General features: G+C 39.7%; 1 protein-coding gene across 9 annotated transcripts in view; it reads right to left on the reverse strand.

Moving 5' to 3' along the window:
* Window positions 1–6,208: 6,208 nt before the first annotated feature.
* NUP98 (nucleoporin 98 and 96 precursor) overlaps window positions 6,209–27,706 on the reverse strand; it is a 101,165-nt gene continuing 79,667 nt past the window's right edge. For 5 of the 9 annotated variants that reach the window (XM_036859595.1, XM_036859597.1, XM_036859593.1 and 2 more), the window contains 10 exons: window positions 27,112–27,341; window positions 25,506–25,772; window positions 23,974–24,131; window positions 23,038–23,181; window positions 22,118–22,260; window positions 11,795–12,016; window positions 9,283–9,524; window positions 8,664–8,818; window positions 7,711–7,822; window positions 6,210–7,598 (listed from right to left, as the gene is read on the reverse strand). In XM_036859595.1, the coding sequence (XP_036715490.1) occupies window positions 7,381–7,598; window positions 7,711–7,822; window positions 8,664–8,818; window positions 9,283–9,524; window positions 11,795–12,016; window positions 22,118–22,260; window positions 23,038–23,181; window positions 23,974–24,131; window positions 25,506–25,772; window positions 27,112–27,341 (1,891 nt within the window). In that variant the 3' untranslated portion in view covers window positions 6,210–7,380. Of the gene's footprint in view, window positions 7,599–7,710; window positions 7,823–8,663; window positions 8,875–9,282; window positions 9,525–11,794; window positions 12,017–22,117; window positions 22,261–23,037; window positions 23,182–23,973; window positions 24,132–25,505; window positions 25,773–27,111; window positions 27,342–27,706 lie in introns of those variants that run through there. The other 4 variants (XM_036859599.1, XM_036859598.1, XM_036859596.1 and 1 more) reach the window with 3 other exon arrangements.

Here is a 27,706-nt window from a genome sequence, read left to right on the forward strand (position 1 = left end):
TCAGTATTTGTCTTTTTTTTTTGGCTGTGCCGCGCAGCCCGCGGGATCTTAGTTCCTTGACCAGGGATCACTGAACCCGTGCCCACTGCAGTGGAAGCGCAGAGTCCTAACCACTGGACCGCCAGGGAAATCCCAGTATTTGTCTTTTTGTGCCTGGCTTATTTCACTTCATATAATGTCCTAAAGTTTCATCCATGTTGTAGTATATGTCAGAATTTCCTTCCTTTTTAAGGCTGAATAACATTCTATTGTATGTATATACCACATTTTGCTTATCCATTCATCTCTTGATGGGCACTTGGGTTGCTTTCACATTTCATTTATTGTGAATAATGCTGCTATGAACATGGATGTTCAAATATCCTTTCAAGATTCTGCTTTCAGTTCTTTTGGATATATACCCAGAAGTGGAATTGCTGGATCATATGGTAATTGTTTTTAATTTTTTGAAGAATTGCCATACTGTTTTCCACAGCGGACATACCTTTTTATTGAATACATTCCCACCAACAATGCACAAGGCTTCCAATCTCTCCACATTCTCACCAACATTTGTTACTTTGTTATTTTGATAATGGCCATCCTAATGGATATGAGGTGGTATCTGGTTCATAGTTTTGATTTGTATCTCCCTAATGATTAGTGATGTTGAGCATCTTTTTATGTGCTTATTGGCCACTTGTATATCCTCGTTGGAGAAATGTCCGTTCAAGTCCTTTGTTCATTTTTAAATTGTTTTTTTTTTTCTCTTTATGTTGTTGAGTTCTGAGTCCTCTGTATATTCTGGATATTAATCCCTTATCAGATAAATAATTTGCAAATGTTTCTCCCATTCTCTAGGTTGCCTTTTTACTCAGTGTCTTTAGAATGAACAAAATTAAAAATTCTTCATGTAGTTCATTTTGTCTATTTTTTTCTTTTGTTGCTGTGCGTTTGGTGTCATATCCAAGAAATCATTACCAAATCCCATGTTGTTAAGATTTTACCCTCTAGGGCTTCCCTGGTGGCGCAGTGGTTGAGAATCTGCCTGCTAATGCAGGGGACACGGGTTCGAGCCCTGGTCTGGGAAGATCCCACATGCCACGGAGTGGCTGGGCCCGTGAGCCACAACTGCTGAGCCTGCGCGTCTGGAGCCTGTGCCCCGCAACGGGAGGGGCCGCGATAGTGAAAGGCCCGCGCACCGCGATGAAGAGCGGTCCCTGCACCGCGATGAAGAGTGGCCCCCGCTTGCCGCAACTGGAGAAAGCCCTCGCACGAACCGAAGACCCAACACAGCCAAAAATAAATAAATAAATAAATAAAAAGTAGCTATAAAAAAAAAAAACAACAAAAAACGCAGCTTTAAAAAAAAAAAAAGATTTCTTAAAAAAAAAAAAAAAAAAAAGATTTTACCCTCTATTTTCTTCTGAGAGTTTTATAATTTTATTTATTTGTTTAAATATTTATTTATTTATTTGGCTGTGCCGGGTCTTAGTTGCGGCATGTGGGATCTTCGCTGCTGCATGCAGGATCTTTTAGTTGCGGTTTGCGGGCTCCTGTAGTTGCAGTATGTGGGCTCCTGTAGTTGCGGCATGTGGAATCTAGTTCCCTGACCAGGGATTGAAACCAGGCCCCCTGCATTGGGAGTGTGGAGTCTTAACCACTGGACCACCAGGGGAGTCCCTAAGAGTTTTATAATTTTAGGTCTTACATTTAAGTCTTTGATCTATTTTGACTTAATTTTTGTATATGGTGTTAGATTCTGATGAAATATATAAATAGAAGGTGGTGTGGTATGTCCATACAATCAAGTATTATATGGCCATAAGATGGCATGAAGTACTGATGTATGCTACAACATGGATGAACCTTGAAAGTATTATGCTAAGGGAAAGAATCCAGTTACAAAAGGTCACATATTGTGTGATTCCATTTATATGAAATGTCCAGAATAGACAAATCTATAGAGATAGGAAGTAGATTAGTGGTTGTGTAGGTCTGGGGAAGTTGGGGAATGATGGCTGAAAGCTATGGGGTTTCTTTTTGGGAGGATGAAAATGTTCTAAAATTGACTGTGTGGTGATGGCTGCACAACTCTGTGAATATAGCTAAACTAATTGTACGCATTAAATGGGTAATTGTATGGTATGTGAATTCTATCTCAATAAAGCTGTTATCAAAAATATTGGGACTTTCCTGATGGTCCAGTGGTTAGGACTCTGAGATCCCAGTGCGGGGGGCCTGGGTTTGATCCCTGGTCGGGGAACTGGATCCCACATGCTGCAACTAAGGATCCCTCGTGCCTCAGCTAAGACCCTGCACAACCAAATAAATTAATAAATATTAAAAAAATCATAATCCATCATGAATGAGTTAGCCGAAACAAAAACACTCATAGAAACAAGCAAGAGATCACAGATATTGGACATAATAATGATAATTTGAGTAGTTAATATATTTTGGGCAGTGCTCTAAGCACTTTAACATATATTAATCCGTAATTCTCACAACACCCTATGAAGTAAATACTATTATTGATTCCATTTTACAAATGAGGTAACTGAGGCACAGGAAATAACTTAGCCAAGATTCCATAGCATATTCCAGTGGACCCAGGATTTGAACATAATTGGGGTAAAGAGTCCATCCCTACACTACACTATACTACAATTATACTGCCTCTTTTAAAAACAACATAGAAGTATATGTAATATGATTTAAGAAATAAATAAGGACTGAAAAATGAAAGAACAAGAGGACTATCAAGAATGAGTAGGTAGGGACTTTTCCCTGCTGGTCCAGTGGCTAAGTCTCTGCACTCCCAATGCAGGCAGCCCAGGTTTGATCCCTGGTCAGTGAACTAGATGCCACAGGCTGCAACTAAGAATTCTCATGCCGCAACTAAAGATCCCGCAAGCCACGCGGCGCAGCCAAAAAACCAAACCAAAACCAAAAAAAACAAAACAAAAACAAAGGAGGAAGACAAGACTTAAGAGTGAGTGGCAGGGCTTCCCTGGTGGTGCCGTGGTTGGGAATCCACCTGCCAATGCAGGGGACACGGGTTCGAGCCCTGGTGCAGGAAGATCCCACATGCCACAGAGCAACTAAGCCCGTGTGCCACAACTACTGAGCCTGAGCTCTAGAGCCCGCGAGCCACAACTACTGAAGCCTGCGCGCCTAGAGCCCATGCTCTGCAACGAGAAGCCACCACAATGAGAAGCCCGCACACCGCAACCAAGAGTGCCCGCCCCTGCAACTAGAGAAAGCCCACGCGCAGCAACAAAGACCCAACACAGCCAAAAATAAAATAAATAAATTTATTTTAAAAAAAAAGTGGCAGATGTTGTACGGATGGGTGTCGGGGTAAAAGATGCATTTTTCTTTCTGTACCATTTTCTTCAGCAGTTATTCAATCTTTTGGGGGCACAAGGTTGTCTTACCCTCAAATTACATTTAAAAGCAACATTTTGCAGAATACCTTTAGGCCAAAATAAAGGCTAAATTCAAGAGTGCTTCGAAACACATGGAAATAGCACATACATAGAGTAGACTGAAGAGTTACAGAAAAATTGGTATGTTTACCTGAAAAAATGTTGAAATATTTCTTATAACGTATTTAGTGTGTTTTAGGGTAAAAATGTTAATTTGAAAAAAATAATTCTAAAAGTTGGTGGGTTATTTTTAAAAAGCCATTTTGGAAAAAAAAAGAAAAAGAAAAAAGTACCTGAACAACAACTGATTTAAGTCTCTATTTTGAAAATACTGAATCATCACATATAAAAAGATAAGGAATGTGCGATGATGAAACAGTGAATCTTGGTCATGATTATTATTAGGTGGAAGGTTGATGGAAGCTTTAGAAAGGGTGAATCAGGCTGACACCACCTGAATCAACAATCTTAACATCACTAACAGTGGAACAGTGAGACAGTGTCTTCCGTAGTGATGAAACACAGCACCACCTATGAGAAGGACCCTGAATCTAACCTAGTCTAGATCTAACCAGTGGTATATAGCAAGTAAGGGAGGTAGAGGCACAATCAGCCAAATCTAGAAGCCCCTGGCCCTCTATGCTAAAGGACGAATGTCCCAGGTACTTCATCAAATAAAGGGCATTTAAAAAAGGAGGAGAACTGTTAATAGATTAAAAGAGATTTAAGAGATTTATCAGCCAAATACAAAGTGTGGACCCTGTTTAGATCCTGATTTAATTTAAACAAATCAACTGTAGTAAGATTTTACTTTTGAGACAACTGGGGAATTCGAAAATGCAGAGAGTTATTAGTGAATATTTTGGAATTATTGTTAATTTTGTTAGGTACGACAATGGTATTGTGATTATATTTATAAAAATTTATCTTAGAAATGCTTAGGTATTGATGAAATGATGATTTCCCTTAGAAATACCATGATGAGGGACTTCCCTGGTGGCACAGTGGTTAAGAATCTGCCTGTCAATGCAGGGGACACGGGTGCGAGCCCTGGTCCAGGAAGATCCCACATGCCGTGGAGCAACTAAGCCTGTGTGCCACAACTACTGCAGCCCACGTGCCTAGAGCCCGCGCTCCGCAGCAAGAAAAGCCACCGCAATGAGAAGCCCACACACCGCAATGAAGAGTAGCCCCCGCTCACTGCAACTAGAGAAAGCCCACGCACAGCAACGAAGACCCAATGCAGTCAAAAATAAATTAAAAAAAAAAAAGAAAGAAATACCATGGTGGGTGCGTGGGTAGGAATAAGAAAGGGGGTAAAGATTAAATAAGATTGAAAAACTGAGACATTTTATTTTTGCATGGGTGAAAATTTCTACAATAAAAGATTTTTAAAAACCCTTAGGAAAGCATAAGAAATGAATGTTTAAAGCAGAAATGAATATACTACAATACAAAACTCCAATAAAACTGTTAAGTCTGAGAGCTGGTTCTTTGAAAGACAACAAATAAAAAAAATCTGAAATAATTTCCTGGAAATACAAAGTAACAAAACGAGTCAAACATCTAAAAAAAGAGCAGCTACGCCTGCAAGTCTTGGCTCTGCTAATCCAACATTTAATCTCCAGACCTCTATTAACTTTGATTTTGGCATTATTCCAGCATTCTGCTGAGGAAATACTTACTTTGAACATTGTATGAGGTTGTGGATTCCACAGCTCTGTTGAGTTTTGAGACAACTGGTTCTTATTTTTATATTTTTGAGAAACTTAAATTTTTTAAAATATGTTTCAATGGGATTTTGAAATATAGAAGAGACCGCTTATCATCTTTATTGTTCACTTTAACTGGAAGTCTATTCTCTGTGACGCAAATAGCTGCTGTGATAAATATTTGACTTAGAGGTTTTTTTTGTTTTTGTTTTTTTTTTTAAAGGAAATACCTGTCCTAAGAGGAAATACTGCCCATATTCACAGTGCTTAACATTTCTAAAGGCAAACCACTTCTAAAGCACTCACTTTTCACAAAACACCTCTGGTGAGGAACGCAGAACAAATTCTTTGCTCTAAGTCCAGCAAATGCTCCGTGACTCACTTGCTCAGGTTCACAGTCAGTCAGAAATGGTGGGAGATTCCCAGCTGAGTAACCCTTATCCTTAGGGGCCCAAATTAAAGGGAAGCCCCAGCCACTGGGAAGACCCACTCTGCTTGCTCATCTCATTGATGTCCCAGAAATCTTTGGCCTAATCCTCATTGGAAATTGCTATCTTCAATTTAACACAACCAACCAACCAACCAACCAACCTACTCATCAGCCTCATTTGATCCCTCTCAAGCACAGCTCTGTGAAGCAGCAACGTCAGGCATCATTATCTCTTTTACACAATGGAAACTGAAAGGTGAAGTGCCAAGGTTTAAAAACAAAAACCCCAGAGCAGAGAGGCTTTGAATACTAAGTATATACCACTGGGCAATTTGAGACCCTGCCCCATTCCCCACTAGGAATCTAAGCACATAAAAATAAATGTACAGCAGTCAGGATCCATCAATAATCTCAACCCCCTCACCCCAAAATTGACCCTTATAAACCTAGCCTTTGATCTAGTCTGCAACTATTCTCTCATTAACCCACGGCCAGTCTCTCTTTAGACTGCAAATTTAACAAGGCCACCATGAAGCTCCTTGGGACAAGAAGGCTCAAAACCACAAAAGGAAAGCCAATACCAGGAATGCTATAAACATTTCATTTTATTTATTTTTTTTAAGAAAGTAGCTTCAGAAAAAGAGGAAAATAATCTAGGTCATTTATATATATATATATATATATATATATATATATATATATATATATATGTACTTTTTAATAAAACCCTTCCCATAATCTTCATGCATAAAGACCCAGGGAGGCATGGCCATGTTGTCTGTGGCAGCCCTCACACCAGCAGTCTCAGACCGTTACCTGGGGCTCCCCACAGCTGTGGGCAGCAGTGTAGCAAAAGCCCCCTGCCTCCCCCTGAAGCCCAGATCCTTGCCTGCCTCAGTGATGGTTTCACCTTCTGGGACTGAAAATGGAGGGTGGGAAATGCTCTGGGCTAGAGTGGGAGGGACAGGGAGGGCTACTCAACCTGCCATGTTTCATCCAAACTCTTCAGGCAAATCCAGACAGGAGGCCGAGCAAGATGACTGAAAACCAGGCACCAAACTGAGTTCTGGGAGTTTCCCAGAGATGTGTGATCTGTGACCAAGAGCTCCTGCACAGGGAAGGTTTGGTGTTCACAGAACATTCAAGGCAGGAAGAACAATCAAGCCTTGAAGCCCCATCCCTCCATGGCAGGCACTCACTTCTACCCTAAATGGGTCAGAAAGACCCTGTTCTGCTTCCTAATTCAGTCCAACCCTCTTCTGACTCCAAAAGTCAGTGTTAATCAACAACCTACTTCAGAGACAGATTCTCCTTCCTTCTGTGGAGAATTCACTTGTTAAGGGAGGACAGTCCTAGGTCAACGCATTTGTCCCATCACCTGTCCCACTCCTTCTAAAAAGTCCTAGTATAAAAGGGCAGGAGTAGGAGTAGGGTAGCAGTTTGGCATCGAGAGTCACAAGATCCAGAATGGCTGAGGGAGGAAAAGCATTCCCTGGTTCTTAGGGGGTGGGGGAACTCTGCCAAAGGTGCTTTACCGATGCTTTACTGACCATTTAAAAAAAGAAAGGAAAAAAAAAAAAAGAATAGTCTTGAGGATGGTAAAAAAAGAGACTTGGATCCTTTTTTGGGGGTTCCAAAAGCCCTTATGCTGTGTTTAGTATTAAGAAAGCCGTGAACAACTGGAGGTTGCTGCTTGGGCAGCAGGAAGGGAGGGTGGATTCCATGGCCAACCCAAAGAGTGGCAAATGGTGCCAATCAACTCAATGTAGGGGACCTCTGTGTAGTGAGTGTGAATCGGCATGTGAGTGTGGTGCGGGGAGCCTGGGGCTCACTGGCTCCCAACAGTCAGTTCCCGCAGGTAGGACTGTGTGAGACTGCGCAGTTCCTCCAAGGCATAGTCCTCAGGCATGGGGAGCCGGCCAATGTGGGGGGCCAACAGGCGCAAAGGGACTCGCTGAGGGTCTGGCGTTGAGTCGGAGGTTGCATCAGGGGCATGCTGAAGGCTCAGTACCACCCGCAGCAGGTTGGCTACACGTTTGGCCATGTCTGGAGAAAAAGAGCAGAGTAAGCACCAAAGGACTGGGGGTGAGGTGTGGGTATAATAATCATAAAGACAGGCAATGAGCAGGCAGGAAGGGGGAGGAGGCGAGAGGCTGACCTGACTGAGCCAGGCGATCCTTGGCATTGTAACACTGGATCTGCTCTATCCGGTTGCACAGTGAGGTCACTTTGGTATGTAACTGCTCTAGCTCATAACCTGAGCAATCCACCTACAAAGAAGCAGAGAAACCAATTAGGCCAAGAGGAGCTCCCATCACTCCAATCCTACCCATAGACCGACTATGCAACACTCTGAAACAAGAGTGAGGTGAGGAAGGGGAAAACCCAAGAAGCTGGCCGGCAGTGCCATGTCACCACCATCCAGCCTAGTTGCTGAGGATAAGACAAGACCTTAGCAATTATACACAACAGGAAGGCAATATAGTGTACAGGGCCTAGGATTGGGCAAGTCTTGAAATCACCATTCGTGAACCACGTAACTAGCAAGCTTTAACACAGCACCAAAAATCTACATAAATCTGGGTTCACAAACATGGTATTGACTTCTTAAGAGCACACAGTGAGAGGTGGAGCCCAAACCTGCACTTAATTTAAGTCTCCTGACTCCAACTAAGAATCAGCATTTAATTACGCAGATATTAACAGGAACTGTGGCTTTGTTATCAACAGAAATCAATTACTTTCAAGCCAAATGTTATATGAAACATCCTCACCAAATCTCTGACCTTACTTTATCTCTCAACCCTAAGCTTCTCATTTAAAACTAGGGGAAAAGGGGAGAACAAGGGGAGGAGACTGACTATGGACAAGCCTTAGGAATGTCCATCGTACACACTACTTGGCAATAAGCACCAAAAAACGTTTTAAAGTTTTGATAGAGCTGTCATAGTAGCTACATCAAATTAGCTTCATCAAAATATCCCTCGTGCACTGACAGTGCTATCTCTGCCAATGAGTTTTTCAAGTCGTTGCTCAAGCCTTTGGAGGTCGCTATGGCTCTGTGGGCCAGGGAAAGGGGAAACTAGGCCATGGTTTAAGGAACTCAGGTACCTGCTGTATATGATGGAGCATTTCAATGACCCGAATATAGTCCAGGTAAACAAGCCCAGATGTTTCCCAGTCCTGGATTAGGCTGCTGCGCTCCGGGGGTGCCAGGTCTTCCAAGAACCCCTTCAGGTAGTCATAGTTCTCGTTAATAATGGCATCTGAAGAAACAAAATATTGACCAAAAGTGCACAGAGGAAGGACATGGCAGAAAGATCTAAGACAGGAAGAAAGGGAAAATTATGTTGGGTCAGACTTGAGAATTACAGTAGATATTTTGAAATTCTCTTAAGAAAACCGTGAAGAATTTCTGGCTTCAGTTTCCCAAACAGATATTTCTGGTGTTGCTGAATAAAACTCCCTAAATAAACAAAGAGCTTAACATAATTAGTGAATATCAAGAATATTCATGGCAAATGGGAATGTTAACAATATTGCTGTTGACCCCCGCCCCTCACCCTTACCAAGCATCTTCTGCACAGAGAGCTTTTACAAAGTGTGATCTGATTCAAGTCTGCCATATCCTGTTCTGATCATCATTTCTGGCCTGACTCATCATGGGCTCAGAGACTGGAAGAATTGGGGGTAATTCCAGGAGACACAGGCCCTAGTCTGAAGCACTCACCAGAAGCTAAGTGTCGGATGACGAGTTTGTGGCAGCGGTTCCAGTGCCCCGCTTTAAATAAATAGAGGGCCTCCAAATGCCTGTCGGATTCCATGTGTGCTCGCACTGCTTTGGCCTCATGAATCCACTCAGCAGGCACACAAAGCTTCTCGGTCAGGAAAATCTCCTTAGCCCAAGATTCAGGGGTCTCCAACAGTTGGCAGTGCCGCGTAAGCAGCTCTCGAACAGCCTTCTCACGCATGCTACAGGAGGAAAGGTCAGTTGGGATAAATCTCATTCTCACTGATGGAGAAGGCTGCCTCAGACAGCTCACAGTGGCCCGTGAGGCAGTCTCTTAAACTGCAGGTCCTGACCCTTAGTGGATCACCTCAGACTTCACTTAAAAAGCTATCACACCAGCATTAATTTTTAAAATGAAACAGAATAGAAGCACATTATATTTTCATGGTCAAAAAAGTCTGAAAACGAATACTCGGGAAAGTTGCCCACTACCCTGAACAGGTTTTCTCCTGAATCGGCTCATTTCTTTTCTTTTTAAAAATTTTATTGGAGTATAGTTGATTTACAATGTTGTGTTAGTTTCAGGTGTACAGCAAAGTGATTCAGTTATACATGTACATATATTCATTCTTCTTTAGATTTTTTTCTCATATAGGTATCACAGAATATTGAGTAGAGTTCCCTGTGCTCTACAGCAGGTCCTTGTTGGTTATCTATCTTATATATAGTAGTGTGGGTGTGTTCATCCCAGTAGGCTCATTTCTTTGTTTCCTTTCTCTAACAGGAGATGAAGGACTGGGATAGGGGAATTCTAGATCCACCGAGCACTCTGCAGTTTATTCCTAACCTCCTCCCTGCCCTCTCTCTCACGTGGTCAATGCAAGAAAACAAAGTAGTTTTTAAACGTAAGGTCTTTTCCAGGTCGTTTTTTCCCTTAGAAGTCATCAGCCTTCCTAATTCATTTTCTCTTTACTGCTAGACTTAGGCTAAACTCAATCTTTCTGCTCTCAAGGCCACTTAAATAGAGTCCTTCTTTGTCTGGGCCAAAGGATCAGTCATTTTAATTTCAGATCTAAGCTATTCTCATCTTAGATTCTTTTCTCAACTCCTAGGTTTTTCAAAGGACTCCCAATCTCATGACAACTGCCTCCTTTTTTCCTCCCCTTTAGGAAATAGGATCTGCTTTCCCACAGCCAATCATCCCATCAGCCAGCCTTTTACCACGTGAAATTCTCCATGAGTGTGTTTAAATAAACTCAGAGGAAAATTCTGGGATCATTTTGTTTCCTGGTAAGGAGCAAGAGGAAAGAGAAATTCCTTAAAAGTAAGGTTGTGCTGGATGCTTTACACTTTTAATTCCACAGTCACCTTTGAATAGAGATTAATATTTTAAAAACTGAGGTCTAGAGAGTGTCTTTACTCAAAGCCAAAAGTGAAGTAAGCTCTACCTTAGGTCAAAGTGAGTACATGGTGGAGCCAGAATTTAGAAAGCTCTGACTACAAAACAACTTCTTTCCATGCCCTACGACATGACAGATAGTATAGTACAACGATTAAGAGCACAGACTCTGGGTGTCTTGAGTTGAAAGGCTCACTCTGCCATTTAGTAGCTATGTGACCTTGAACAAAAGTTACCTCATCTCTCTATCCCTTGGGTTGCTCATCTATAAAATAGACAGTAAGAGTGTCTCATAGGTTCATTATGAGCATTCAACGAGTTAATATATTTAAAGTACTTGCAACAGCGTATAAAGATATATAAAAGCATTATATAACAAAGTATTATATAAATGTTTTTGTTCTTAGTGTTATGCCATGCTGCTACCATTAAGAAAAAACCTCCAACATCACCTCATTCAAAGCACGGAGCAAAGGTGTTTCTCTGGTTTTTGTTCAGGACAAAGAACCAAAACATTACACATCTAAGCAAGATTGTATTGGTAAATAGGTAAATAGAACACTATCAAACTTGAGGGATAGGGGTGGGTGGATGGAAAGGGAAGGGCCAGCAAAGAAAAAGCAGGGGCCCTCCCTGCCAACCATTACTCCACAGATCCAACTCAGACAGCACTATTTCTGCATAATTCTAAACATGCCACATTCAAGGAATTTGTGCCTAGTTAATGGGGTTTCCCCACCCAGGCATATCTTTCCTTCCCACTTAATTATTTGCTATACCAATTTTACACGTACTTTGAATCTTACCTCTAGAGAGACTCAGAGATTCTGCAGTTCACAGAGATCTCTTCTCCCTTCTCAGGCTACTGGGAGGCCTTATGATAAATAGCACAATTTGGCACTTAATCAAAGGCAATCTTCTTTCTAACGTGTCCACATGAATACAGAGACAGTCTGGGCTGCAGGTTGAACTGTCTTAAGGTTTACCACAAGGCTGGACCCAAAAATACACTCTAAACACTTACTTGCTGAACTGAACCCTGAGAGACTGATTCCTTTGGCATTGCCCTGTAGCGCTGGATGCAACCAGTGTGTTTGATGGCTTCTCACTCACCTTGAGTTGTCAATGTGCAGGAGGACAAAGATGGCCCACTCCCAGAGCCCCTCACTTTCCAGCTGGCCAGCATAACTGGCCTGCAGCACACCCTCACACTGCTCTGAGAGATGGGTGTAGTTAAGAGCCCGCAGCACCTCCCACAAGTGCCAGCTTAGGCGGTAGTCCAAAGGATCTGCTGTGACGCTTCGAGGCTCCAGCAGCTGGTTGAGATCATAATGTCTGCAAAGGAGAATGTGCTGAGAGTTACCAAACCCAGCCAGCAGACCACCTGTACTGGACGAGTCAACTGTCTCAGCTACAGCTTACAAAACAATAAAGGCAGGCACCCGGGAGCAGAAGCATCATAAGCCTTATAGTCTTCCTCCTCTAGGTTCAGCCACATTACCGATCTACCAAAAACCAAGACACCTTCTCTTTGGTGGCTCTTCTACCAGGTTTGCTGGTATTTGTTTGGTCTATTTTTACCATCCTGGTACAGGGAGTCTTCATAACTCTCTCCCTTCCATTCTTTCACTGTAGTATCAATTACTTTTCTTAACCATTTAAAAAATACACGTTAATTCAAAAAGAGTCATGTAGAAAAAACCACAGTTACAGAAAGATAGAGAAGATGAAAAGGCAGAGGGCTATGCACCAGATGAAGGAACAAGAAAAAACCCCAGAAAAACAACTAAATGAAGTGGAGATAGGCAACCTTCCAGAAAAAGAATTCAGAATAATGATAGTGAAGATGATCCAGGACCTCGGAATAAGAATGGAGGCAAAGATTGAGAAGATGCAAGAAATGATTAACAAAGACCTAGAAGAATTAAAGAACAAACAAACAGAGACCACCAATACAATAACTGAAATGAAAACTACACTAGAAGGAATCAATAGCAGAATAACTGAGGCAGAAGAACGGATAAGTGACCTGGAAGACAGAATGGTGGAATTCACTGCTGCAGAACAGACTAAAGAAAAAAGAATGAAAAGAAATGAAGACAGCCTAAGAGACCTCTGGGACAACATTAAACGCAACAACATTCGCATTATAGGGGTCCCAGAAGGAGAAGAGAGAGAGAAAGGACCAGAGAAAATATTTGAAGAGATTATAGTCGAAAACTTCCCTAACATGGGAAAGGAAATAGCCACCCAAGTCCAGGAAGCGCAGAGAGTCCCATACAGAATAAACCCAAGGAGAAACACGCCGAGACACATAGTAATCAAAGTGGCAAAAATTAAAGACAAAGAAAAATTATTGAAAGCAGCAAGGGAAAAACGACAAATAACATACAAGGGAACTCCCATAAGGTTAACAGCTGATTTCTCAGCAGAAACTCTGCAAGCCAGAAGGGAGTGGCACGATATACTTAAAGTGATGAAAGGGAAGAACCTACAACCAAGATTACTCTACCCGGCAAGGATCTCATTTAGATTTGATGGAGAAATCAAAAGCTTTGCAGACAAGCAAAAGCTAAGAGAATTCAGCACCACCAAACCAGCTCTACAACAAATGCTAAAGGAACTTCTCTAAGTGGGAAACACAAGAGAAGAAAAGGACCTACAAAGACAAACCCAAAACAATTAAGAAAATGGTCATAGGAACATACATATCGGTAATTACTTTAAACGTGAATGGATTAAATGCCCCAACCAAAAGACATAGACTGGCTGAATGGATACAAAAACAAGACCCATATATATGCTGTCTACAAGAGACCCACTTTAGACCTAGGGACACATACAGACTGAAAGTGAGGGGATGGAAAAAGATATTCCATGCAAATGGAAATCAAAAGAAAGCTGGAGTAGCTATACTCATATCAGATAAAATAGACTTTAAAATAAAGAATGTTACAAGAGACAAGGAAGGACACTACATAATGATCCAGGGATCAATCCAAGAAGAAGATATAACAATTATAAATATATATGCACCCAACATAGGAGCACCTCAATACATAAGGCAACTGCTAACAGCTATAAAAGAGGAAATCGACAGTAACACAATAATAGTGGGGGACTTTAACACCTCACTTACACCAATGGACAGATCATCCAAAATGAAAATAAATAAGGAAACAGAAGCTTTAAATGACACAATAGACCAGATAGATTTAATTGATATATATAGGACATTCCATCCAAAAACAGCAGATTACACGTTCTTCTCAAGTGCGCACGGAACATTCTCCAGGATAGATCACATCTTGGGTCACAAATCAAGCCTCAGTAAATTTAAGAAAATTGAAATCATATCAAGCATCTTTTCTGACCACAACGCTATGAGATTAGAAATGAATTACAGGGAAAAAAACGTAAAAAGGACAAACACATGGAGGCTAAACAATACGTTACTAAATAACCAAGAGATCACTGAAGAAATCAAAGAGGAAATCAAAAAATACCTAGAGACAAATGACAATGAAAACACGACGACCCAAACCTATGGGATGCAGCAAAAGCGGTTCTAAGAGGGAAGTTTATAGCTATACAAGCCTACCTAAAGAAACAAGAAAATCTCAAGTAAACAATCTAACCTTACACCTAAAGAAACTAGAGAAAGAAGAACAAACAAAACCCAAAGTTAGCAGAAGGAAAGAAATCATAAAGATCAGAGCAGAAATAAATGAAATAGAAACAAAGAAAACAATAGCAAAGATCAATAAAACTAAAAGTTGGTTCTTTGAGAAGATAAACAAAATTGATAAGCCATTAGCCAGACTCATCAAGAAAAAGAGGGAGAGGACTCAAATCAATAAAATCAGAAATGAAAAAGGAGAAGTTACAACAGACACCACAGAAATACAAAGCATCCTAAGAGACTACTACAAGCAACTTTATGCCAATAAAATGGACAACCTGGAAGAAATGGACAAATTCTTAGAAGGTATAACCTTCCCAGACTGAATCAGGAAGAAACAGAAAATATGAACAGACCAATCACAAGTAATGAAATTGAAACTGTGATTAAAAATCTTCCAACAAACAAAAGTCCAGGACCAGATGGCTTCACAGGTGAATTCTATCAAACATTTAGAGAAGAGCTAACACCCATCCTTCTCAAACTCTTCCAAAAAATTGCAGAGGAAGGAACACTCCCAAACTCATTCTATGAGGCCACCATCACCCTGATACCAAAACCAGACAAAGACACTACAAAAAAAAGAAAATTACAGACCAATATCACTGATGAATATAGATGCAAAAATCCTCAACAAAATACTAGCAAACAGAATCCAGCAACACATTAAAAGAATCATACACCACGATCAAGTGGGATTTATCCCAGGGATGCAAGGATTCTTCAATATACGCAAATCAATCAATGTGATACACCATATTAACAAATTGAAGAATAAAAACCATATGATCATCTCAATAGATGCAGAAAAAGCTTTTGACAAAATTCAACACCCATTTCTGATAAAAACTCTCCAGAAAGTGGGCATAGAGGGAACCTACCTCAACATAATAAAGGCCATATATGACAAACCCACAGCAAACATCATTCTCAATGGTGAAAAACTGAAAGCATTTCCTCTAAGATCAGGAACGAGACAAGGATGTCCACTCTCACCACTATTATTCAACATAGTTCTGGAAGTCCTAGCCACGGCAATCAGAGAAGAAAAAGAAATAAAAGGAATACAAATTGGAAAAGAAGAAGTAAAACTGTCACTGTTTGCAGATGACATGATACTATACATAGAGAATCCTAAAACTGCCACCAGAAAACTGCTAGAGCTGATTAATGAATATGGTAAAGTTGCAGGATACAAAATTAATGCACAGAAATCTCTTGCATTCCTATACACTAATGATGAAAAATCTGAAAGAGAAATTATGGAAACACTCCCATTTACCATTGCAACAAAAAGAATAAAATACCTAGGAATAAACCTACCTAGGGAGACGAAAGACCTGTATGCAGAAAACTATAAGACACTGATGAAAGAAATTAAAGATGATACCAACAGATGGAGAGATATACCATGTTCTTGGATTGGAAGAATCAACATTGTGAAAATGAGTATACTACCCAAAGCAATCTACAGATTCAATGCAATCCCTATCAAATTACCAATGGCATTTTTTACGGAGCTAGAACAAATCATCTTAAAATTTGTATGGAGACACAAAAGACCCCGAATAGCCAAAGCAGTCTTGAGGGAAAAAAATGGAGCTGGAGGAATCAGACTCCCTGACTTCAGACTATACTACAAAGCTACAGTAATCAAGACAGTATGGTACTGGCACAAAAACAGAAACATAGATCAATGGAACAAGATAGAAAGCCCAGAGATTAACCCACGCACCTATGGTCAACTAATCTATGACAAAGGAGGCAAAGATATACAATGGAGAAAAGACAGTCTCTTCAATAAGTGGTGCTGGGAAAACTGGACAGCTACATGTAAAAGAATGAAATTAGAATACTCCCTAACACCATACACAAAAATAAACTCAAAATGGATTAGAGACCTAAATATAAGACTGGACACTATAAAACTCTTAGAGGAAAACATAGGAAGAACACTCTTGACATAAATCACAGCAAGATCTTTTTTGATCCACCTCCTAGAGTAATGGAAATAAAAACAAAAATAAACAAATGGGACCTAATGAAACTTCAAAGCTTTTGCACAGCAAAGGAAACCATAAACAAGACGAAAAGACAACCCTCAGAATGGGAGAAAATATTTGCAAATGAATCAACGGACAAAGGATTAATCTCCAAAATATATAAACAGCTCATTCAGCTCAATATCAAAGAAACAAACACCCCAATCCAAAAATGGGCAGAAGACCTAAATAGACATTTCTCCAAAGAAGACATACAGATGGCCACGAAGCACATGAAAAGATGCTCAACATCACTAATTATTAGAGAAATGCAAATCAAAACTACAATGAGGTATCACCTCACTCCTGTTAGAATGGGCATCATCAGAAAATCTACAAACAACAAATGCTGGAGAGGGTGTGGAGAAAAGGGAACCCTCTTGCACTGTTGGTGGGAATGTAAATTGATACAGCCACTATGGAGAACAGTATGGAGGTTCCTTAAAAAACTAAAATAGAATTACCATATGACCCAGCAATCCCACTACTGGGCATATACCCAGAGAAAACCGTAATTCAAAAAGACACATGCACCCGAATGTTCATTGCAGCACTATTTACAATAGCCAGGTCATGGAAGCAACCTAAATGCCCATCAACAGACGAATGGATAAAGAAGATGTGGTACATATATACAATGGAATATTACTCAGCCATAAAAAGGAACGAAATTGAGTCATTTGTTGAGACATGGATGGATCTAGAGACTGTCATACAGAGTGAAGTAAGTCAGAAAGAGAAAAACAAATATCGTATATTAATGCATGTATGCGGAACCTAGAAAAATGGTACAGATGAGCCAGTTTGCAGGGCAGAAGTTGAGACACAAATGTAGAGAATGGTCATATGGACACCAAGGGGGGAAAACTGCGGTGAGGTGGGGATGGTGGTGTGCTGGATTGGGCAATTGGGATTGACATGTATACACTGATGTGTATGAAACTGATGCCTAATAAGAACCTGCAGTATAAAAAAACAAACAAAACAACTAATACTAAACTTTCATTGGGTTATTTGTATGGAAATATGTTAATATAAATGTTTCAGACATTACATGAAATTTCTAAAAATCTTAAAAAAAAAAAAAAAAAAAAGAGTCATGTACCACAATGTTCATTGCAGCTCTATTTAAAATAGCCAGGACATGGAAGCAACCTAAGTATCCATCAACAGATGAATGGATAAAGAAGATGTGGCACATATATACAACAGAATATTACTCAGCCATAAAAAGAAATGAAACTGAGTTATTTGTAGTGGGGTGGATGGACCTAGCGTCTGTGATACAGAGTGAAGTAAGTCAGAAAGAGAAAAACAAATACCATATGCTAACGCATATATATGGAATCTAAAAAAAAAAAAAGGTACTGATGAACCTAGTTGCAGGGCAAGAATAAAGATGCAGACATAGAGAATGGACTTGAGGACACGGGGTGGGAGGGGGAAGCTGGGGCGAAGTGAGAGTAGCATCGACATATATATACTACTGAATGTAAAATAGTTAGCTAGTGGGAAGCAGCCGCATAGCACAGGGAGATCAGCTCGGTGCTTTCCGATGACCTAGAGGTGTGGGATAGGGAGGATGGGAGGGAGGCTCAAGAGGGAAGGGATATGGGGACATATGTATGCATATGGCTGATTCACTTTGTTGTACAACAGAAACTAACACAGTATTGTGAAGCCATTAGACTCCAATAAAGATATATCAAAAAAATATATATATATAAGTTATTTAGTATCTTTTAGGTTGTTTTACTATCTGAAGTTGCTGGAATGCTACTTCACCTGTTTGTTTGAACAGTTAACTAGTCTTTTTTGTTGTTGTTTTAATTTTTTAAATTCCGATTTATTTATTCATTTACTTTGGCTGCGCTGGGTCTTCGTTGCGGCGCACGGGCTTAGTTGCCCAGTGGCAGGTGGGATCTTAGTTCTCTGACCAGGGACTGAACCCGGGCCCCCTGCGTCGGGAGTGTGGAGTCTTAACCACTGTACCATTAGGGAAGTCCCAATAGCTAACCAGTCTTAATGATGGTTATTTTCTTCTATGGCTTGTAAATCTTACTTTTGATTTTGTCTACAGTAGGTATTATTCTTCATATAGAAATACAGGTTTGAAAGTCTCCCTACAGACTTTCACTTTTTTTTCTGCTGAGAGCCCAGGGACTTCAAAGATTCTGGACCCGTTTATGTGTTATGTTCTTAGCTTCCAAGTCCCAGACCATAAGAACAGTAAGAACTAAGATCCCACAGCAGCAACAAGTTTTAAAGATCTGGGCTTTGATTACCAACCAAAACCTTTCCCTTTCACCTAAGATCCCAGACATTTTACAAGTTCCTAACACCTCCCCAAGTAATGAGTAGTTTTTCTTGACTGGTGCTGTCAAACTGAACTCTGTGTGATGACAGAAATGTTCTATAATCTGCCTTGACCAATAAGATAGCCACTAGCCACATATGGCTATTAAACACTTGAAATATGGCTAGTGTGAATGAGTAATTAAATTTAAAAATTAATTTAAAGTAGTCTTATGAGAATAGCGGCCATTATACAGTGCAGTTCCTTATGTTTATGTAAGGGTTTTAGTCATAGCAGTTCTACCTTACATGAGAAGAACGCTTTATTATCTCATTCAGGCTTTGGTTTCTCTATTTCTGGCACTTTGAGATATATGCTTTTCTTCCTCTTCCTTTTTTCTTTTTTTTGACATTAAAAAACTGACATACAATAAACTACGTATTTAGAATGTACAGTTTTCATAAGTTTAAACATATATATACACCTGTGAAACGACCACCAAGGTCAAGATAACAAGCATACCCATCACCTCCAAAAGTTTCCTTAAGTCCCTCTGTGATCCCTCTCTCCTGCCCCTCCCTACACCTACCCTTCCCAGGCAACCACTGATCTTTCTATCATTATAGATTAGTTTGCATTTTCCAGAGTTTTTCATAAATTGGAATCAAGCAGTAGGTACATTTTTGGGAGTATTTTTTTTTTTCTCACCGCTTCAAAAATAAGTAAAAGTATTTTGTGATTCACCATGCTGTTGCATGTTATCAACAGTTCATTCTTTCTTACAGCTGAGATAGTATTCCATTGTACGGATGTACCACAATTTGCTTATCTAATCACCTGTTGATGGAAATTTGGGTTGTTTCCCGTTTTGGACCTTTACAAATAAAGCTGCTATCAACATATAAATAGACATATGTTTTCATTCCTCCTGGGTAAATACCTAGGAGTGGAATGTATGTAGCCGTATGTTTAACTTTTAAGCCACCAAACTGTTCTTCCAAGTGCCAGTATTATTTTACATTTTTCCCCAGCAGTGTTGAGAATTCCAATTGCTCCGCTTCCATGATGACATTTGGTACAGGTGTCTTAATTTTTAGCCACTCTAATAGATGGGTAGTGGCATCCCATGATGGCTTTAATTTGCATGTCCCTGATGTCTATTGATAAAAACTTTTCATGGGCTTTATATGTAGGTCTTCTTTGGTGAAGCATCCCTTTAAATATTTTTCCCAATTTTTAAACTGGATTGTTTGTTTTCTTATTATTGAGCTCACGAGAGTTCTTTACATGTTCTGGATAAAAGTCCTTTATCAGATATATGAATTGCAAGTATCTTCTCCCAATCTGTGGCTCATCTTTTCATTCTCTTAACAGTCTGTCTAATGAGTAGTAGTTTTTAATTTTGTTAAAGTCCAATTTATCAATTTTTTGTTCTATGGATTATGTGTTTGGTATCTGAGAAATCTTTGCCTAACCCACAGTTGCAAAGATTTTCTTCTAAGAGGTTATTGTTTTAAGTTTGACATTTAGGTTTATGATTCATTTTGAGCTAGATGACTAATAGAGATAACCAATGAAACCAAAAGCTGGAGATAGACTAATCAGGAGAAAAAGAGAGAAGACACAAATACCAATATCAGGGAAGAAAGAGACACAGCCACACATCCTACAGACATTAAAAAAGAATAAGGAGGGACTTCCCTGGTGGCTCAGTGGTTAGAATCTGCCTGCTAATGCAGCGGACACGGGTTCGACCCCTGGTCTGGGAAGATCCCACATGCCACGAAGCAACTAAGTCTGTGTGCCACAACTACTGAAGTCCGCGTGCCTAGAACCCGTGGCTCTGCAACAAGAGAAGCCACCACAATGAGAAGCCCGCGCACCACAACGAAGAATAGCCCCTGCTCGCCGCAACTAGAGAAAGCCCGCGTGCAGCAACGAAGACTCAACGCAGTCAAAAATGAATGAATGAATGAATGAATAAATAAAAGAATATGGAAATGTTATAAAGAACTTTATGCTAATAAATTTGGTGACTTTGGTGAAGCAGACAAATTCCTTAGGAAAAACAAATGAACAAAACTGACTCAAGAATAAATAGAAAACCTCGACAGCTCTGTATCTATTAAAGAAACTGATTTTATAGTTTAAAAACGTCAATAAATTGGACTTTATAAAAATGTAAAACTTCTGTGCCTGTGTATTGGGAGATAATAATCGCAAAAACACATTTATAATAAAGGACTTGCATCCTAAATATATAAAGAACTATTACAACACAATAAAGAATTATTAGGCGACCCTATTAAAAAAAGGGGGGCAAAAGATTTCAAATAGATTTCAACAAGGAAGATATATAGACAGATGGTAAATAAGCACATGAAAAAATGCCTGCCACCATTAGGCATTAGGGAAATGCAAATTAAAACACAATTTTAATTATGTGTATTTTACCACAATAAAAGACTGTATTATTCTGTAATTAATATAGTTAATTTAAAAGAAAGTATTTAAAGAAATGAAATGAGATGTGAGCTAATACTTTTGACTGGAAAAAACCACTCAGTGTTTCTGATAAGGTAAAAAGATAGCTCTGGGATAGTTTTGATTATCTGATTAGATATAATAGCATGTTAATACATTATATTAATTTATTATTAAGCACACAAAAATGACACACCACTATGTGCCCACTAAAATGGTAAAATTTTAAAAGCTGACAATACCAAGTTTTGAAGAGGATATGGAGCAATTAATTACAGATCTTGGTGGGAATGCAAAATGATACAAACATTTTTAGATACAAATGTTCATAGCAGCTTTATTCTTAATAGCCCAAAACAAGAAAACTGTCCATTAACAAATGAATAAATAAATAAATTTCTGATATACATATTAACATGGATAAATCTCAAAATCACTATGCTGAGAAAAAGAAGCCAGGCACAAATGATAACATACAGAATGATCCCAATTACATAAAATTCTGTAACAGCAAAACTAATCTACAGTAATGAAAAGTCAGTCAGTAACTGTCTGTGGTGTGGACTGATTGCAAAGGGACATGAGGTAACTTTTTGAGGGTAATGTAAATGTTACCTTGATAGTGATGGTAGTTAGATTACATTAAAACATATCAAACCACACACTTCATTATGTGTAAAACTGTATCTCATTAAAGTTGATTAAAATAATTTTTAGATTTTTAAAAAACAATTTCATTTAAGTATAGTTGATTTAAAATGTGAATGTTTAGATTTCTAATTCCAGTTCCCATGCTCTTTGCACTCAATTACTGTAAGTTATATTTTGGTAATTTATATAGACTTACGGCAATCTGACCACATATAAAAGGGAAAGGACTCCCTAGGGCTCATGGAATCCTCGAGTGACTGTAACATATGGCTCTGATTTACCTGTCACTATAGAGTTTTAGAAGGTGAAAGCAGACATCTTGAAGAGGTCTCTGTGAGTCTTGCTCCTCCTCTACCACAAAGCCAGAGTCCTCCAGGTATGAGGGAAGTGGGCAGCAGGCATATCTGTCACCCTCAGAGGTATTCTGAAGTTAAGAATTTGATAAAACAATACATCAGCTGCTAGTATGTTTCACTAGATTCTACCGTGTCTCAGTTAGCTCAGATGTGTATTAAGAATGGTGTGACATCCTCTAAAGGAGTGTTTCAAGGATTTTAAACTTATTTTGATCAGTGACATATTCCACCTGCCTTCAATGGACTGGCAAAGACCTCAGACAGCTCTCACTAACCCCACCACCCTTCTTGCCACAATTCTTATTACACTCAGTTTTTTTTAGTGTTCTCTTTTTCCTGACAAATATTGATAATTCTGGCAAATGATATCAAAGACAATAAAAATGAACAGTAAGAAAAGAACCAAATAATGGCATTAAAAACATTAATAATCCTTTAACCTCCAAATGGACAAGGAATATGAAATATAGTGATATTTAGAGGCAAATTTCAGACCTGCTAATTTGGGGCTATACTAAACACGAGGTCAGGCTGTATCTCAGGGAATTCCTGAAGGAATAAGACAGCATTAGGAATGAAGAAAAACCCTCCAATGTTGAGGCAGGAAAACAGCAGTAAGAAAATAAATTGTGGAAACTCATCGTATTAAACAAAATAGAAGCAGAAACTTGAAGAAGTTTCCCATCGGATTTCCTGTGTCCATTTCAATTCTATGGTACTTTTCAAAAAGCAGTTAGGAGAAAGTATCATGAAATGTGATTTGATGGTTTTTTCTCTGTAGTACTTTTCTGGCAAAAACAGAAATCCTACCAGGACTCTTGCTTGGCTATACTGGATACATATACCTGAAATGCTTCTTCATACATGCTGAGTGCCTTGGAAATGGAGGCTGTTGGTGGGAGCAAATACCAAAGATGGACAGCCAGGGACCGTTTCCAATCCAACTGTGAGCACACATTGATTTGCTTCTGCTCTGAGAGCTGCCATACCTACAGGAGACAAAATCACCATCACAGCTCTACATTATACATTACCTTGTTACTGGCCAGGCCTGCATGTTGCTCACTTATTCAAGTTGATTCTAAATGATTTAAATAGCAGTGTTAATGATCCAGATATAAAATACACAGTTCCTTGGTGGCAGGTGATAGGGTGGACTTAGACAGTAAGTGCTGAGAAGAGGTGAGAACCACTCATTGCCCACAGCTGCCAACTTTAAGATGTGAATAAATTCTGATCAGTGATTTCATTTTTGGAAATTGACTTTAAGATGGCAAGCAAAATGGGTAGGCAGCAAGAAAACTGGCTTAAAGTAATTATGATACATCATTCATAAAATGGAAGAGAAGTGGCTATTAAAAGAGAGGCCACACAACATGAAAAATGATCATATTCAGTAAGTTAAAAAAAAAAAGGTTGCAGAACTGCTATATATAATTCATTTTATTTGAATATATAACAAGTGTAAATATGCACACATATATGTCAAAATAGACTTAAGATACGTCTAGAAAGACAGACAATGAATTACGTTGTTTATCACTATGATATGGGATATGGTGAATTCTAACATTTTAATTTCTATATAACCAGTACTTCTTCCCCACAATGTACATGTTGTACGTTTATAATTTGAAAATATTTCTGCTGAAAGTTAAATACAAGTTGCTTAGTTATATGTAATAGTGTACAATTTACAAAGATAGCTCTTTGCCTTAACCTCAAGCAATCCTGAATCTATGAGAAAATTTATGTAAGTTTATGAGAAAAGAGGAAAATACCGGTTTTCCAGCCAAGAGGGCAAAGATGCGCAGTCTCTCCTCCTGGATGAAACAGTCAGCCTGGAGCTGATGCCAATCTACCAGCTGCATAGTAAGCAGCTCCCGGACCGACTGGCTGCCAACCAACTGGGATAAAAGAAGGGCAAGACGATGATCACCTACAAGAGAAACAGTTCTCCGGTGATACTGAGAATTTATAGACTTGGGAAAACATTTGGGGGCATTATTTTATTTCTTCTGGCCCTCAAGAAACACCTCTGACTGCTCTCTGCAGTAGTGCTAAAATACTGATCAAGAACTTACCGTTTTTGGCTTGGGTAGAAAATCTTCAAAGTATTGTAGCTTAAACTAATTACATATAGATTGTATAGTACACAGAGTTCAGTGTCAGATCTACTATTATTTCTGTGACCCTACACAAGGCACCTCATCTGTAAAATGGAGGGAATATCATTTGATTCAAAGGTCTATAGTGAAAACTGAGATGACATAACTGTAAACATGCCCAACTAGCAAACAGTATATATAATGACACTGAGAAATGGCAAACTCAAACCTAGAGGAAAAACAAATGTATGATATAAAGAAAACGGCTGAGTCTTTCACTCTCTAGAGTCCAGTATCTCTTTTTTTTTTTTTTTTTAAACTTTTGGGTTTATTTTATTTATTTATTTATTTATTTATGGCTGTGTTGGGTCTTCGTTTCTGTGCGAGGGCTTTCTCTAGTTGTGGCAAGTGGGGGCCACTCTTCATTGCGGTGCGCGGGCCTCTCGCTATCGCGGCCTCTCTTGTTGCGGAGCACAGGCTCCAGACGCGCAGGCTCAGTAACTGTGGCTCACGGGCCTAGTTGCTCCGCGGCATGTGGGATCTTCCCAGACCAGGGCTCGAACCCGTGTCCCCTGCATTGGCAGGCAGATTCTCAACCACTGCGCCACCAGGGAAGCCCCAGTATCTCCTGTAATAAAAATTTTTAAGTACAAAGGCTTGAGGCAATAAAAAAATTCTAGGGACTTCCCTGGTGGCGCAGTGGTTAAGAATCCGCCTGCCAATGCAGGGGACGTGGGTTCGAGCCCTGGTCCGGGAAGATCCCACATGCTGCGGAGCAACTAGGCCCGTGCACCTCAACTACTCAGCCTGTGCTCTAGAGCCTGCGAGCCTCAACTACTGAAGCCCACGTGCCTAGAGCCCATGCTCCACGACAAGAGAAGGCACCGCAATAAGAAGCCCGTGCACCGCAACGAAGAGTAGCCCCCGCTCACAGCAACTAGAGAAGGCCCACGCACAGCAACGAAGACCCAACGCAGCCAAAATAAATAAATAAATAAATAGATAGATAAATAAAATTTAAAGTTTAAGGTTATAAAAGGAAAACTGGAAGACAGAGTCCCTACCTATTCTGGAGGAACCAGCGATCTTCCTGGGAAGTTTATACTTAATATTCGGGTTAGAAGACAAGGGCAAACGCACGATTAAGGGGTAGGGACAGTGAGTAGGAAGTAGGCAGGGGTGCAGAGAAGGACGGTATGCCCTACCTGACTGCTGGGCCAGGGAGCAGGCCTCACTGATCCTCTTGCCCGTGAGGTAGCTGAAGACAGCCTCCACAGGGTTGTCTTTTCGGGTTAAGGAGACTTCCTCCTCAATTTGAGGTGCAGCAGTATGGGACAGCCAGCGAGAGAAAGCTCTTCTTCGCTCCAGAATCTGAATGTATTCAGTGGGCTCATCCAGCTGGCTGTCAAGCTCCTTCAGGTGGCCCCACAGAGCTTCACATAATGTCCATGTTAGGCTCCAGTACTTCACAACTAAGGAAGGGACAGGAAAATAATGCAATGACATGAAGCCATACAATAACTACAGACAGGGGATCACTTTAATGTGGCATTAAAAATACATAAGTTAATAAATACCCCAAACAACAACTCAAGTTGATTTCCCTGAATCTGTCTCTACCTCACTCACCTGTGTCTTACAAGCTCCAGAAGTGTGTGGTATGACTGCCTGCTCACTCCATGTATCCATGGTACTTACATAACAAATATAACTCCAGGTTCCTTTATACAGGTTCCTCTAGCCTAATTATGGCTACATATAGTCTCAAATGATAAGAGAAAAATCCTCTAATTTGATCAAATTCTGTTCAAAAAAATGCTTTAAGAAATATAAAGTGCTCTGAAAACTTGTGAGGGATTATTATCTGCTATAGGCACAGCCTAACATTTTAGTGAGCCTAAATGATACTGTTCAAAGCACTTAGGAGTAAACCAACTCTCATCTACACAATATAACTATACAATAGTTACCATCTTCATTTTACAGATGAGGAAACTGAGGTACAGAGCATTAAGTGACTTGCTCAAAGTTACAGGCAAGATGTAACAGAGCCAGGATTCAAACTCAAGTAATTGGAGTCCAACTCTATACTCTTAACCACTAATGCTATATTGCCCCTCACAAAGGAAAACAAAAAGGAAGCACTGTTTACCACCTTAAGCTACTTACAAGTATGCATTGGGAAGATGACTCATGTATTTGAAGAGATAAGACAACTATAGCAAACACAAAGAAATGAACAAACAATTCCCAAAACGTGTGGTATGGAACATTCTAATAGTCCCCATTTTTCAATAAAAGTGATGTGAAATGTTGTGTGAAACATGTAATTTTTCTACTACTTGAAATAGTAAGTGCCCAAATTAGAAAAGCCCTTTATGGAAGTATTGGTTCAGAAAAACATGGTCAGAATCATTATAGAGAGGTAATAGTGAGAGAGGTCAGGAAGTTATAACCACCAAAGCTGTTGGGAAGAACAAGTGGGACTTGAGTTGGACGTGGAAGAATGGGTAGGACTTACGTAGGATCTCTCTCTCCCTATGTTCTCTGGGTAGGGTAAGGGATCTAATTTTATAAATCCATGGGATGTGACTGGCTACAGTTCCTTTGAACAGGGGCATAAGAGTAATGATAAACAATGATGTGATTTCTTCCTGCTTGAGATTTTGCTCATCCCAACTCAACTACAGATAAGTGCAAGCTCAGGCATCCACCACTACACTGGCACAAGGAAATTGTGTCCTCCTATGAACATATGCTCCTACTCCTGTTCCTGGGGCATCAAGGGTTAGAAGTATAGTCCATACTCACTTTGTGGTTCCAATAAGTCTCCTGATGCTTCCTTAACCCAATCTGCATAGTCATGAATGACAGCAACTCCCGGATTGGGGACAATGAGAGGACACAGCTCATCCACATGGACAGTGCTATGTTTTAATTTAAGCTCCAGAGATGTCTGGTATAATTGCAGGTCTTCATCCAGCTTCTTTTGCCTCAAACTGAGTTTTTCCAAATGAACTTTGAATGGAGATTCAGTTAGGCTACAAGGGAAAATAACAAATAAGATAGAAAAGACAGATGGTAGAATTTTCCTACAATGAAACCTTTGTTTCTTTTTATAATTACAAAATAGGACACAATACATTCCACTGTGATTTTAAAGAAAATATGTTTCCTAGTATCAAACTATGATGAACTTATTTGATATATATTGAGCAAATTACCCCTGACCCATGCATTCAGAATCCCAAGGCTTTTAAAAAAAAAAAAAAAAAAAAAAGAATCCCAAGCCTTCTTAGGCCAGATTATAATAAGCATGGAAGTCAGTACAATTGGACCTGGAAATGGCTTCTGCATGTATATGGATACTATGAAATCCAATGGTCAAAAGCTACTGTGGGACACC

Source organism: Balaenoptera musculus, chromosome 8 (genome assembly GCF_009873245.2).
Source record: "Balaenoptera musculus isolate JJ_BM4_2016_0621 chromosome 8, mBalMus1.pri.v3, whole genome shotgun sequence".
Classification (NCBI taxonomy): domain Eukaryota; kingdom Metazoa; phylum Chordata; class Mammalia; order Artiodactyla; family Balaenopteridae; genus Balaenoptera; species Balaenoptera musculus.